The 16266-nt window shown below is 35.3% G+C and overlaps 1 protein-coding gene across 1 annotated transcript; it reads right to left on the minus strand.

Moving 5' to 3' along the window:
• Nucleotides 1-2914: 2914 nt before the first annotated feature.
• Nucleotides 2915-5307, minus strand: LOC131635904 (vicilin-like). The gene is made up of 6 exons (XM_058906542.1): nucleotides 4956-5307; nucleotides 4636-4811; nucleotides 4381-4461; nucleotides 3954-4277; nucleotides 3391-3703; nucleotides 2915-3242 (listed from the first exon to the last, which is right to left on the minus strand). Exons 1-6 carry the CDS (start codon nucleotides 5257-5259, stop codon nucleotides 3049-3051), a joined length of 1392 nt encoding a protein of 463 aa, XP_058762525.1. The 5' UTR covers nucleotides 5260-5307; the 3' UTR covers nucleotides 2915-3048.
• Nucleotides 5308-16266: the final 10959 nt, after the last annotated feature.

The following is a 16266-nucleotide window of genomic DNA, read 5'->3' on the forward strand; positions in this document are numbered from 1 at the left end:
TAATTTTTGCCTTTATTTAATTTTGCCTTTTTATTTTACTCATTTGTTTATTTACTTATTTATTTAAGTTTCTACCTTTACTTTAATTTATTTATTGCCATTTAAATTCTAGAAAATGTGTATAGGCTTGCAAAGGTTTTTTTTGTAATAGTTAGGTTTTATTTTCGCGCCCCATTCTTCCTGTATTATGTAACTGCCCCAAAGCCTTGTAATAGTTGTAGGATTTATTTTCTGCCTTTTATTTTCCCCTTCCCCGCAGGCGTTTATTGTAATAGCGTAGGATTTTATTTTCTGCCTTTATTTCGCCGTAATATTAATTGACGTGGTTAGTAATCTTAGGGAGTGCAAGCCTTGAATTAATTTAGGTCACTAATTAAAAGATAATTATCTGAATTGAACCACGTGATTGTGCCACACACACACTTTAGGGTAACCTTTCTTGTTGCCTGTTGCCTCTAATTACACTTTAAAAATAATCAAGTCCCTCGGATACGAGGATAGCTTAGCAAATGTTACCCTCAGTTCATTATCATCATTGAAGATCATAAGTCCCTTCGATGTTGCCTCCAGTTATATGATCTTGTCCCTCGAGGTTGCCTACGATATAATGATGATAGTCCCTTTCGATTGTTGAGGTATCCTCATTGGTTGCCTAAAAAGACTATTTTATCCTTCCCTTAGACTACCTGCCCTCTTTATGGCAGGGTCAGTCTTATGGCGAACGATAATTTCGATGACCCTTTAAATCCAATAAAAGGACTTCCTACCCTCCTATGGTATGGATAGCCCTGAAAAGCTAAAATAACATTTTTATAATTTAAGGGTAGTTGCTATTAATTGCTTGCTCTTTTTAAAATTCAAATTCAAAAATCTTTTCCCACTTCTTTTCAAAGAATATTTTCAAAAGACTACGCTTATTTACAAGCTAAAGTTCTTATTCAAATTTCTATTCACACACTACTTTTCAAACAATTCAAACATTTTGAAAACAAAGTGAGCTAAGCAATTAAGCCCATGGATAACCATGGATACAAAGGGTGCTTTAAACCTTCCCTTTGTATAATTTACCCCCCGAACTCAAAGTCTTTTAAAAGGTCTTTTTCTGTTCTTTTAGCCTTTCTATATATTGGATAAAATAAAAGTCGGTGGCGACTCTTGCTTAACCGCGACATTTTAAAATTCAGTTCTCCCACTGTATTACAACCTCGAATCGCAATCTTATACTTCTTGTGTCTTTTGATCCGAACGTTTTTTGGAGAAACTCCCATCTGCAATGTTGTAGCTCGCAACGAGACGAACAACTTCTATGCTAACCCCGACCTAGAATAATACACGCAGCCACATGACAAAGAACTCAAAGTCAGCTGCTCAACTATTCTCGAATTTCCCAGAATTTTCTAAGTGCTAGAGGTTCTCCAACATTGAACCATGACTTTTCTTGACTCATATCTTTTTACCCAAGACTCAAATCAAAAAAAACTTCCAACTACACCGATGTAGTATGCCACGAGCTAAACAATATCGCTCTTGAACACTTTCCAAAATAGTACCTTGGACCATGTGCAATCTGAGCTTCAAGTGGGCAGCCTATCCATTCTAAAAGTTTCTCTAAAATTTCTAAGTGTTGCAAATTTCTCAACCTTGAACCATGAATTTCTTTGATTCATATCTCTTTATACAAGCATTGTTTGAAGAAACTTCCAACTACAAATTTGTAGATTGCCATGAATTGAGTAACTTTGCTCTTAACCTTGTTTTGAAACAGAGATTTTATCCATGTGACAAATAGCCCTCAACTTCAGTCAACCTCCAACCAATGGAATCAATTGAACACTTCCACATGAACCCCATGTTGTTTCACACTATAAAAATCAACTCCTGATTAAATGTTGACCAAAAAGTCAACTGAGTTGACTTTGGTCAAAACCCTAGTTGAGGAGGCTAGATGAATCTGAAGATTGTTATTTCCAATCAAAGTTTTGAATTGAAGATAATGAAACCCTAATCTCAGGAGAACTTCAATAGAGATAATGCCATACACTTAGACCTCAAATCTTCTCCTTTCAACCAATACTTTTCTCAACACCAGCTCTTTTTTATCAATTTGAGCAATATCGATGATATGAATGAATGTATTGGATGAATGACCTATATGAAATATGCACATGAATGGGATGTGAAAGCCAGTTAAGAATAAATATGTGGGCAAATTTTGGGGTGCAACACCATTCAAACAATCGTCACTGTTTTTCTAAATTTTTTTTATATGTTTAGTGAAGTTTTATACTGATATTAAACATTATATTTTATTTTATTTTTTTACAACAAATTTAGAAGATTTTATCCTGTACTCCTACATTTATTTTCATACTCCTATATTTTATGAAAAATGTCAATTTTGCCCATGTGTAGGTTTAACTAATTTATTATTTTATTTTCTTAATATTTATTTTGTGTATCGGATGGTTTTGCAAAAGAGTTTCGATAGTCATTTTTTTTTACATTTTTAAAGTTTTATTGTGTTCTGGAAGACTTTGCAAAACAATTCTGATATTCATTTTTAACTTTTGTTTTAGATATCGGAAGACTTTGCAAAAGAGTTCTAATATTTATTTTTTATTTTGTTTACCGAAAGACTTTGCAAAAGTTTTTTCGATAGTTAGTTTTAACCTTTATTTTTTCTAACGGAAGACTTTGTCAAAGAGTTCCAGAATAAAAAATAATTTTTTAGGAAAACTGAAAATTCTAACGAATAAACTATTTATATGAGAACATTTTAGCCAAACAATATATAATGTAGGGTTAGGGAAATAAATTATGGAGTATGAGGTGAAAATTTCCAAATTTAAAAGTTAACAAAAATTTTTAGCTTATTTACTTAAATGTTAAAAAAGAATAGTTAAGAGGAGCACACTAACATTCTTAATTTATTTATTCATAATAGGAAAATGGAGTTATAATTATAGTTACAAGGGAAAGTCGTTTTATTCTTTGCTCACTATGAGCTATAACACTTTAAAGCATACATGCATACCATTTGATAATTCATTAAAAAGACCCCAAAATTGAGTACAAATGATCCTTTATATCTAGGCTTCTTCTCTCCCTTTCTTGAGGTTGAGCATTCGCAAAGTGAGATTGTTCCTGATTCTCTAGTAGCCTATCAACTTCTTGAGCTGATCCAGGGAATGCAAGCTCTTTCACTGGGTTATGAATCTGACGAATCACATTGTCTTCCTCACCTTTAAATTTTCAATCACCCAAAAATAAACATATCTTATTATTTTTCTCTCCTTTATTTAAATAGAACAAGGAGACTTAAAACACTAACTTAAAATTCATATATATATATATATATAGAAAAGGAGATTGAGTAAGAATATAGTATACCTGCAAGGAAGTTTCTCTGGTTGTTCTCAGCATTGATACCAAAGCCAAGTAAATTGAGATTTGACGAAGCTTTTACGACAACTGGATGACCTGCTGGAATCACAAAAACATCACCTGTAGACAACTTAGCTTTATAATTTTTCACTTGTTTCCTTATCTCTTCTTCTCCTTGTTCCTTTTCCTCGTCGTCTTCTTCTTTCAGGCCCTGTTGATTCTCATTTCTTTGACCCACAAGTTCAAAATCTCCGTTTCCTTCATTAACTGTTACTATCACTATGGCCCTTGAATTATAGTGTGGCAACAAAAGAGACCCCTAAAATAAAAGTCCAAAGAATATATAAATATGTGTTTTAGCAATATGTTCTATAATTAAAACATGTTATTTAGTATAAAAAAATTCTTATCTATGAGTTAATAATAAAAGTTTGACATTATAACTTCACAAAATTTAAATCCTTTAGAATAGTTGTAATTTGATCTTGTGTAATTTTAATTAAGAATGATTTTATATATAACTTGTTGTGTAGTTTATTTGTCTACGTTATATGATAATTTTGATATACCTGGTTAATCTCCACAGAATTGACAAATATATTTAAGTCTTGAAGTTGTGGATTTTCCTCCGGAGTGATCTCAAAAAATTTACCAAACTTGTTGGAATAGATAGGATCACGACTTCTCAAGTTAAATGGTTCAGATTCAGAAGATGCACTTTTTTTGGAGCTAGACTTTGCATTTTTGCTCAATTCCTCAATTTGTTTCCTTGATATTTTGACTATTACATTCTCTTCTTGACCTTGTTGCCTCCTATCTTTAAGGCCTCTCCTGTGATGTGTCTTTTTCTCATGCTCTTCTAAGAGAACCTTCTCTATCTCTTCATAATCGGTCTATAATTTTTTACAATGTATACAAGGAAAAAGTGAATATTTACATAGGTAAACCAAACAAATACATAAAAAAGAAAGAAGAAATAGTTTGTTTTATGCTTACATTGAAGGAAGCCTCTAAAATGTTTTTGCTGAACTCAGATAAGATGGACTGTTGGTTTTGATTTCCAGACACTAAGAAAGACTGTTGAAAGGAAAAAAAATAATTATACGATCAATAGAAAAAGTTTATAGTAAAATCTGGATAAATATAGTCAAATTGTTGTCATGTTATAACAAAGACCTCTAAAAAAATAGTTTTATGCAATTTCATGCATACAATAATTGATATGAGAAAAGTTAAATTTAGCTATATTACCTGAAGTTGACCTGGTCTATTTACGGGAATGGCAAGATCTAATACTCTAAGATCTTCCTTGTCATCTCGATTAACTAAATAACCAATTGTGCCCGCAGGAAGTTTTATGGTATCTCCACGCTCAAGGTTGAAGGAGCTTCTGTCGTTGGGTTTCAACACTGTGAGTATTGCTTTTCCTACAAATTGCAGATAACATTATATTTTAAAAATGAACTTAATTTATCATTACAAAACATACCTGCAAAGTAAGAAATATCATTATTTTTAAACAACAATTTATGATTAGTTTTTGATATTTAACTTGATAAATAATAAATTACCACTAAGGACAACAAGAATAAAATCGGCATCAGTTTGTTGTGGAAGAAATATGGTGTGAGGTTTGGACTTATATTCTAAAAGACGGTAGTTTTGGAGATTCTCAAATATTTTAGAACGTTGATCAAATTTTGAGAGAAGACGAATGTGACCGTTTTCATTCTCAAAAAGAGTTTGAAACCTCTTAGACTCAAAGATAAAGGGGTTATCTTGATCGGATCTAGAAGAAACACACACTGAAGCTAGGAAAGCAATTCCCAGCAGCATCAAAAATGGAAATGAAGCTTTCATTGTGGTAGCAGCCATGTTGATTTGAATTATTGTCTAACTATACTCGATGTGGATGAATGAAGTACACTGAGGTAAGAGGGTATTTATAGATATAGAACAAAAAGCTATGTAATTAACATGCACCAACATTTGGCCATGTTGTATCATGCATATGGACGTGTGTTGAAATGTACAAAATTGAGGTGGCAAAATGAAAAGAACATAACATGGGTGGTGGAGTTTTGTTTGAATTTGATGAATCTGGACATTCTTTAAGAAAAGGAGGATGATATATATTTGTCTTCATCACTCACCAATGGTTGGATTTGGTGGGTATATTACTGAGGCGACTAGAGAGCGTTAAGAAAGAGAATAAAGAGTTACCCATATCGCATCATATAGAATTGAGAAAATGTATTACTAAATTGAATATGGATTATCGGCAGCTTCCATGCTTGCAGCTGATTTTGTAGCAAAATTTAACCATTGAATTGATACAACCATTTTAGATTAAGAATTCAATCTTTTCTAATTATGAGCAATATTTTATACCTCTAATTATTTATCATGCATTGTTCAATTATAAAGTAGCCCTAACTAACCTTTTTGTCGGAAAAAAAAAATCATCGACTAATATATTCAAATTTCAGCAATGCACACAATTTTTATTAGATCCAAAACTAAATTATACATACACAATTTTTAATAAGATCCAAAAGTAAATATTAAATTTTTTAAATAATCAATATATTACGTGAATAATAATGTCACTTTTATTAGTGTGATCGATGTTACACAATTTTTATTAAGATCCAAAAGTAAATATTAAAATTTTGAAAATAAAAAATTTATCTTTGATTCCTCTACAAAATTATTATGTACGTAGTTTTAGTCTCTGTTGTTAAACTGATGTGTATTTTTGAATGATTATTTTACAGATCTGTTTATAACGTTATAAAAAGTTCCTCGAAAAAAATGAAACTCAAAATTTGATTTCTATGTCAAAATTTACATTATTTTTATCATTATCTTTTGAAATTAAAAAATTCATTTTTAATTCTTCTCATTTTAAAAAAATTTATAATTTGATAAAGTAATATTTTATAATACTCTATACAGTATGAAAAAAAGCATTCTAAAATTTAAAAGTTTAAGGGTAATTAACCAGTTTTCAAAATTTTAAAAAATAGCAAAGACTAAAATTACATGCATAAAAGTCTTGTAGGGATTGAAATATGTCATCTTTTATATGGACTGAAAAATGAAATTTGAGATATTTATAGGGACCAAATATATTTAGACCATTTCTTAACCCACCCCATGGCGTACTTACGCACCACAATTGACAAAACTGCCCTCGTATTTCCGTAGATGCCATTCCGAAAGCACCTTTTTTTAAAAAAAATGGTTTTTTTCCGTAGATAGATCTACGGAACCCCTTAAAACATAGTGAAACGTGGGATTTTTCTAATTAATTGGGAAAATCAGAATGTTCCGTAGATACATTACAGAAGATTTCATGAACTTAATTAATTTGATATTTTCTCAATTAATTGAGAAATTAATTTGGGATTTTCCCAATTAATTTGTAACTTAATTTGGAATTTTCCCAATTAATTGGGAAAATCCCAAATTTCACTATGTTTTAACGATTACGATGTGATCAAACTTAATTAATTTGGGATTTTCTCAATTAATTGAGAAAATCCAAAATTCTCAATTAATTGGGAAAAAGGGGGCTAAGACAAGTTTCAAGCTAAAAGGGGGCTAAGGCAAGGTGACCCCTTATCACCGTTCTGGTTTCTCATAGCGGTGGGGGGACTAGGAATGTTAATAAATAAAGCATCCGATAATGGTAGCTTTGTGGGATATGCCTTTGGAAACCAAACAGAAAGATTATCTCACCTCCGATTCGCTGACGATACTCTAATAATGGAACCAAGTATTATGGAGAATGTTGTAACTATTAAAGCAATTCCCACCTATTTTAGCTTGTATCAGGCTTGAAAGTAAATTTTCCTAAAAGCAGTCTAATTGGAATCAAGAAAACAAATGTTTGGGTGACTGAAGCAACAAAGGTGCTGAAATGCAAAGCGGGTGAGCTACCATTCAAGTATCTGGGCCTGTCGGTTGGCGCAAATCCGAGGCGAGAAAGCACATGGTTTCCAGTCTTAGATAATGTGAAGTTGAGATTATCGAGATGGCGGTGTCGTAACTTATCTATGGGAGGTCGGTTGGTGTTATTACGCTCTGTTCTATCTGCAATATCCGTGTTCTACCTTTCATTCTTCAAAGCCCCATCAGGTATTATCTCTAAAATTGAATCTCTCTTTAAGCAATTTCTTTGGGGAGGGAGTGAGAACATTAGAAGAGTGAACTGGGTCAAATAGGATAGAGTGTGTATGGATAAAGAAAATGGAGGATTAGGCATTAAAAACATTAAAATCTTTAATGTGCCTCTTTTGGGGAAATGGGTCTGGAGGATGAGGGTGGAGAAAGAAAATCTTTGGTATAAAGTCCTCAAGCGTAAATACGGCGAGGAGGAAGGAAAAATTAGGATAACGGGCAGCTGTATTTCCTCTTGGCTTAAAGACATTAAGAAGATAAAACTAGTAGGAGGAGAGAACCATCTCAATTGGTTTGAGGGGCTGGAAAGCAGAATATTGAGGGAGGGGGAGAATACATCTTTTTGGAGTGATTGCTGGTTAGGAGGTCCCTTAAAAATGAGGTTCGAACGAATATTCTCAATATCTTTGAATAAAGAAGCTACAGTGGCAGATATGAGAAGGGGAGATGGAAATACTAGAGAATGGCAATTTAGCTGGAGGAGCGATCTCTTTGAATGGGAGACGGAATTATTGCAGTAGTTAATTGAAGAAATTAGTTCAACCTCTTTTAGAACTGAGCGAAGGGATAGCGTTGTTTGGCTCGCCGATCCTTCCGAGAGCTATTCTGTTAAATCAGCCTACTCCGCCCTATTAGATGCTAGTAACTCGGGAGAACAATCGCTTCATACCAAAGTGTGGAACAAGTTCGTTCCCCTTAAAGTGGCGGTGTTTGTTTGGCAAATCATCCAGAACCGAATCCCGTCAAAAGAAAACCTATGTAAGAGAGGGATATTAACTTTGGACAATTCATTGTGTGAAGGAGGATGTGGATCGGTAGACTCCACAAACCATATTTTCTTCGAATGCCATCCCGTAACCAAAGTGTGGGCCGATATCGCGAGATGGTTAGGGGTGATTACTATATTTCATAACTCTACTGCTGTCAATTTTAACGCCTTTCCAGGAGTGTTGCAGGGAAATAAAGGACAGACTCGCGGAATCTCCACAATTTGGTTGGCATGCATATCAAGCATTTGGAAAGCGAGAAATGCGAAGATCTTTCAAAACAAAGAAATCTTTCTCAGCGATTGTCGAAGAAACTAAACTCCTCTCATGGAACTGGCTGAGATTTAATTCAAGAGGATTCACTTACTCCATTTATCATTGGCTATCCTCTCCGATTGTATGTCTCAAAGCATTGAAATGACAGTAGAATTAGCTTCGGTCTATCCTTTATTGGTCTGACGCTTGAATATCTTTCATGGTGTAGAATCAATGGTGTGTTTAGGGGGTGTCATACCCCAATTTTTGACCCTAAGATCCTATATCATTCATATCCCAATCACTAATCAAGAGCTTCACTTGGAAGTTTGTTTATGGTGTTGCACTCACCTCATCAATGAGAGGGACCATCAAGCACCAATGATTGTTTATCTTTTATGCATATTATACTAACCCAAATACCAAAAATATTGCTTTGTTTCTTTGTAGGCTTTTGTTTTGTAGGTACCAAGCCAAGACATGCAATAAGCAAGGCATTTTTCACATTTTTGACTGATGAAATCGATTTCCCTACTGGGTAAATCGATTTCCCTGCAGCAATCTTCAACAAAATCACATTCTGGACAGCATGAAATCGATTTCCCTCCTGGGTAAATCGATTTCCCTAGTGTATTTTGCGCCAATTTCTCTTCTGGAACAGAGTGAAATCGATTTTACTCCTGGGGAAATCGATTTCCTTAAGGCGAAATTCAAAAAAAATAGAGAGGGAAGCTTGATTTGATTTTGGCACCTATTTTCTTTGACCATCTTTGTCATTTCACCAATTTTCCACCTCATCAAAATAATTCTCTTCATTAAACCCCATTTTACCACTTTTTACCATTTAATTGCCACTTTAATCACCAATTAAACACAAGCTAATTACCAAATGCAAAAAGACCAAATTACCACTACTCTTGCTCTCATCCTATAAATAGAGCCCACTACTCTCTCATTTCTCAAGCTTTTGAGAGCCAAAAAACCTCTTGCAATTTCTTTCCTCATTCCTACCAAATTCACCAAAGCTCTTCATTCTTTCATAAAGTTTGTGAGTTACATCTTGAACCTCACAAACTTTGAGCTAAACCACCATCCATTTCACTCTTTTTTCTTTAATTGTTGAGAGATCAAGATTTGTGTTGGTGATTCTTGAAGTAGATCCAAGTTTTGTTCAAGATTTGGTAAATTTTCTTCATCCTTTTTGTATATCATGATGTAGATCTTTGTTGCTTGTGTGTGATGCATCTTTGATGCTATATTGGTGCTATTTGATGGTGATTTGATGGAAAATTCGTGCTCCAATTGATGTTTGATCATAAGGTGTTTGTACATTTGTTCAAGTCAAGTTTTATGCCTCTAAATGCTGATTTTTGCACTGGTCAAATCGATTTCCTTAAGGCTCAAATCGATTTCATGCTGTACGTAACTTATTTTTTTTTGAAAACTGCCTTATGGAAATCGATTTCCCTCTGCATGAAATCGATTTCCTGCTGGCAGAATGTGGTTTTTTTGCCTTTTTTATGCTTGTTTTGGTTTCCTACTTCCTCCACTTCATTAATATCATTGGATCTAGGATGTTGATAGGTTTGAAATGACCTAATCCATAATATTAGATGAATGATATTAATGATAGTGTGAGTTGATTATTTTTTTGTGAATTTTATTCTTCTTCCTCCATTTCATTAATATCATTGGATCTAGGATGTTGATAGGTTTGAAAGAACCAAATCCATAATATTAGATGAATGATATTAATGATAGTGTGAGTTGATTATCTTTATGCATTTTATCTTCTTCTTCTCCTTTTTTTCTTTTGATCGATGAAAGTCTTAATGCTTTGAGAATTCTTATGGATTCTTAGTGAAGACTAGATCTTTACCTATTTTCTTTTCGTGCGGTATTGCTTTCGGAAGGCGATCTACATATCGTTCTTCTCGCATGCATTAGCACATAAAGTGTTGACCGGCCTCGTTGTAGGGTGATTTCTACATAAATCACTTGGCGATCTGCTTAACATAGCGCAATATTTCGTGTCCCGAATCAAAAAGATCAAACATGGAAGAGAATTGTATGCGGTTGATTTAAGACTTGTGGAGGTTTTTATCGTGTAGTCGCTATGATTTTATCAAGCTTCTGATAAGCCCCATTGACTTTAAATCCGAGTACATCATTCACTCACCATAGATCTTCCTACTAACTTTGATAACATACTTGACAAGTTTCAAGATGGTTATCTTTAACATTTAACAACTAACTTTAATTTCCGCACCTTTATATTACCGCTCTTTATATTACCGCTCTTTATATTTCTCGCCTTATCGCTTTACTTTATCATTTCATCATATTTACTTTCCGCCATTTTCTCTTTGTCCATTTGGACGTTTATAATTCCGCTATTTTCTCTTTGTCCACTTGGACATATGTTTATGTTTCCGTTATTTTTCTTTTGTCCACTTGGACCATACTTTATTTTCTCGCTAAAACACTAATAAATAACCAAAATCTAAAAAATACATAAGGCTCTCTTTGGACTATCGGTTACTATCCCTAGCACTTTGGAGATTCGGACTTATGGACCTAGTACCTCTGGACTCATTCTATTACTATCCTGTGATTGTTCTGTCTGTCTGGCATTGTTCTGTTGTATGTTTATGTGTGCAGGTATTTCCTTGAAAGCCCTTGATGGTTAATTCCAAGGCATTGATATAAGGATTTTACCCGAAAAACAGCCGTTACTCTGCTCGATTTTCGTCAGAATGTTAATGTGCTTAATGAAAAATGGTGCTAAGACAATAAGTTCATCTGGATCCCCAAGTGTTAATGTGTTGGTATTGATAAATCCAAAGGATGGGAAAACTACCTTGGCTCTTAATGTCAAGTGTTGGCTTCTTATTTGGTTAGACCGTTTCTTTCCTTAGCTTTTATTTTATGCATTAGGTTAGCCTCTTCATCTCCTCCCATTCTTAAATTTTCAAAATCTTCTCCCTTTTTCCAAAATATTCTTATGTTTGCAAACCTTTTCAAAACCTTTTTCTTAAAAATATCTTTCGCCCTTAGTGGCTTTTCTTCAAAAGTTTAGACACCGTTAATTGTCGAAACGAGTGGTTATACCCCACGATTTTGAAATTGATTGATAATAACGAGATCTTTTCCGCGTGAGAGAGCTAGTGGCATACTCGTTGATTTTATCCGAGTTGGAGCCCTTCTTTCATTTGCGATGCAAAGAACTTGTTTGTTCTCATGCTCAAGATCAATGGCTGAGTATTTCTCTCTAACGACAACAAAGTGTTTATTCGTTTTAAAAACGTTTTTCCCAAAAGCGGAACTACATTAGCTCTGACTTCTCCATTGCACCGAGGAGGTATGTAGGCCCAAAGCTTAACGCTTTGCCGAGCTTATTTTAAAAATAAAACAAACCCTTTTTTAGCACACACGACACAGATTTTCAAAAAGGTTCCTGTGGAGTACCACAGATATGAGGGGTGCTTTAAACCTTCCCCTCATATAATCAACACCCGTACTTGAGATCTCTTTCTTGTTTTTTAAAACAAAACTTTGGGTTTTTCGTTCTTTTCCCTTTTCCTTTGAAAAAATAAAGCGCGGTGGCGATTTCAAACGGAATATTGATTCGAGTCAATCCCATGGCTTCGATATCAGATTTTCCCCGCTACAGAAAAATGGCGACTTCACTGGGGATCCAGTTTTAAGTGTGTTAAGCCTATTTTTGTTTATCTGTGTATATTATTATCTGTATATATTATTGTGTGCTTCGTCTGTTTTGTTTGTTCTTTTATTTTGGTGCCTGGTGGTTTCTCTGTGTGAGATAAGTCCTATACCCGGACTTGAGTGTACATTAAGATAGGCGGTGGTATAGTCATTTTGGCTTATGTGGAGTTATTCCTTCGTGAGCTGACTTGAGATCCACCACTCAGTGGAGGATGGCTTGGCTAAAGGTGATAGTGTTGAACGAGTCAGTCGTGAAAGCATTGTTACTTTTGGTTGGGTCTGTAAAGCTGAGGACCTTAGAATACCTTTACCCATCTTAGCCTTTTAGGACGTAGTGCGGAGACTAGTTGGGTGAAGTCCCAATTGGTTGTCACGCGATACTACACTCGAGCGAGTTTCTCTTTAGAATATTGTTGGTTGGTGATTAAGTCACTTAAGCCGATAATATTCTCGAGATGGAATGCAGACCTTGGGAACTTTTAGAACCCGTTCTACAGGTACAAAAAAACACCTTAGTACACACCTTGTGGTTGGGTAGACCCATGACTCCATGCTCGTGACGTCGAACTTTTGAACCTTGCTTGTGTGATCTTTGTGTGATCTTGTGTGTGACCTTGATTGTGGTTGATGCATAAACCATGCATTCATGCATCCATGAAAATTCTTTTTCTTTTGGTTTTCAAGGAACTTAGAGGTATTTCCTTGTAAACATTATAAGTTTCATCAAACTCAATGGATCTTGGGTGTTGATGGGGTGAAAACTCTAATCCACCAAAATGGATGATTGATTTTGATGATAACTTGATCGATACTTTGATCCAATGTTGAGTGTTTACAAGTTAATATCTCAAGTTCCTTGAAACTCAAAAAAAAAAAAAAAAAAAACAAATTATTTGCATTGCATGCATCATTCTGCATTTTGGTCTTGCTTCCGAGAGTATTCCCGAGGTCTTATTCAGTGTTCTTCATACAGAATCAAGCTGTCTCACCGATATAATACTCGAGCTAACTGCAAGAAGAAGATGGAAGGTCTTGAACAAGAGAATCGTGAGTTACGTGAAGAGGTTGTTACTTTGAGATCTGGTGTAGATCGTCTCACTGCTCTGGTTGAGACATTGATGGCTGCTCAGAATCAGAATCAGAATCAAGTTCCTCCCCCCAATGCCCAAGCTCAGGGTCAGACCACTGTGATTTCTGAAATTGCTGCTACAACCATTCCTGCTATTCCTGTTGGTGCTACTCAGCAACGTATGCCTAATGGATATCCCTGGGGCATGCCTGAAGGTTATTTGTCTGTTCCTGAGATGACTCGTCCGTTGACTCCTGTTATGGTCAACACCTCTCCTATTGTTCATACTGGTCCTTTTGTCCCAGAGCCCATTTATGATGCTGCTCCAAGTGAAATTCATGACAGAATGGATGGTTTCCAAGATCAGTTTGAAGAACTGCAGAAAGAGATGAAAGCCTTGCGTGGGAAAGAACTGTTTGGAAAGAATGTGCATGATCTTTGCCTTGTTCCCAATGTGAAAGTACCTGCTAAGTTCAAGCTGCCTGAATTTGAGAAGTACAAAGGAAATTCCTGTCCTCAGGCACACCTGGTGATGTATATAAGGAAGATGTCCACTCACACTGATGATCAACGTCTGTTGATCCACTATTTCCAAGACAGTTTGACTGGAGCTGCTTCTAAGTGGTATATGGGCCTTGATAGCACCCATATTCGCACTTTCAATGACTTGGCTGAAGCGTTTGTGAAGCAATACAAGTATAATGTGGACATGGCTCCTGATAGGGATCAATTGCGAGCTATGATGAAGAAAGAGAAAGAATCCTTCAAGGAATATGCTCAGAGATGGCGTGAGGTTGCCGCCCAAGTGATTCCTCCTATGGAAGAAAAAGAGATGACTAAGATTTTTTCTGAAGACTCTTGGTCCGTTTTATTATGAGAAGATGATTGCGAGCGCTCCTGTAGACTTCACCGAAATGGTGGGAATGGGTGTCAGACTCGAAGAAGCTGTAAGAGAAGGACGTCTGGTTCACACTGACAGTGTGTCTAGCATTGTGAAGAAGTATGGTTCATCTTTTCAGAAGAAGAATGAATCTGATGCTAATGTTGTTTCTCAAGGAAGGAATAGTCGATCAAGGGGAAAAGCTAGTCATCAACCTCAGCAAGTGGCGTCAGTGAGTCCCATTGTGAATTCAGCTCATGTGGCTCAGGCTAGTCAACAGCCAGCAAGACGAAAGCCTAATTTTGATCCTATCCCCATGACATATACAGAATTGTATCCCGCTCTAATTCATAAGAAGTTGGTTCAGCCAAGATCACCACCTCCAATTCCAGAGAAGATTCCATGGTGGTACAATGCTGATGTTACTTGCGCTTTTCATCAGGATGCTCCCGGACACAGTTTAGAAGATTGTTGGGGTCTAAAGGTTGAAGTTCAAAGATTGACTCGTGCTGGTATTTTGTCTTTCTGAGACATTGGCCCTAATGTTCAAAACAATCCCTTGCCAAAGCATGAATGAATCACTATTGATGGTAGCCTGAAGTTTGAAAGATGTTTCCTTCAGCACAAACCCAGATGGAGAAAGCCTTCTCAATTTTTAGTATTCTTATTGATTTCTATTTGTAATATTTCTTGTTTTTCAATGCATTGTTTGCATGTAGAAACTTGTTTATTTTTGAATGTTAATGCTAATGCAATAATAATGTTTGTCTTGAAGTAATCCATTCGCTTCACTCATGTTTATTTGTTTTTATGCATTATGATGCCAATTGCTTTTGCCAAACTCTTGCTTATGCAAAGATTGGAGGGAGGATGATGATCTGAAAACGCAAAATTTCTGGTTGTATGCTTTTGAATAAGACCCTGCTGATGATGTACAGGCATTGTTTCAAATTCCCAAACACCGGAGATATAAGGAAGATAATCCCTTGTTAACCCCTTTGAGCCTTGAAGTAGGAGTTTCTTTTCTAAACGAAAAGACCCTAATTTTTAACCTGGGGCAGGGTAGTGTTCAGTTGATTTGACCAAGTGTTCATATTTCAAAAAGGATTGTGCATCCAAAGATCAAGCATGTCATATCCCCATCAAAGGATGGATCATGGGAAACCACAATGGTTATTCCCCGCACATCAAAAGGCTGGAAAATGTGAAACCACAATGGTTATCCTTCATCCGCCAAGAAATGAGGCAGTCACAACCCTCTCAACAAGTCAAGACAAAGTCAATGTCACACGATTTGTTCAAATCAAAAGAATGAAAGAAAAAGTGAAAAAAGAAAGAAGAAAGCTCGCTAAGTCAAAAACTTGAAAACAAGTGACTTAGGCAAAAGTTAGAGCATCCCGCTGGACGACCAATTCAAAAGAATCAGTCCAGGCAAAAGTTAGGGAAATAAAAAAAAAAAAAGAGAAAAAGCCAAAAGTGAAAAGAAAGGACTATAAAGCAAAATTCCTCAAAAATGAACAAATCTGTGTGAATACAAAAATGAAGACAAAAGGGTGACTGCTACTCCAAGAAAGCTTCATTAGGTCCTTAATGGCACAAAATCCTTTTGAGAGATGAATACTCATGTTGAGTTAACTGAACATAGGACTGGAGAACATCACGAAGTTGGGGTGGGGTAAATAAACTTTGAGCCTAAAAATCCTTTTTTCTGAAAACCGTGAACCAGGCCAAGTTACAACCCTTGAAAGTCCTAATTGAAGCAGGGTTTATATCGAAAGCATACTTAAACAAGAAAGCGTTCCTGACACCTATCGGTTATGCTGAAAACTTGTGTTGGTATCATATGCATACAAAAAAATCAATGTCATCCCTTAACCAGTGATTCGTTCACAAGGTTTTGTGACATCTTTTTAATGAAACTTCAAGACTTACATAATTGTTGCATTTTCATTATCATTCTCAGAATAAACATTTTTTCTGCTTGTAAACATTTGTTTGAC

Source organism: Vicia villosa, unplaced genomic scaffold, assembly GCF_029867415.1.
Source record: "Vicia villosa cultivar HV-30 ecotype Madison, WI unplaced genomic scaffold, Vvil1.0 ctg.001588F_1_1, whole genome shotgun sequence".
Taxonomy (NCBI): Eukaryota; Viridiplantae; Streptophyta; class Magnoliopsida; order Fabales; family Fabaceae; genus Vicia; species Vicia villosa.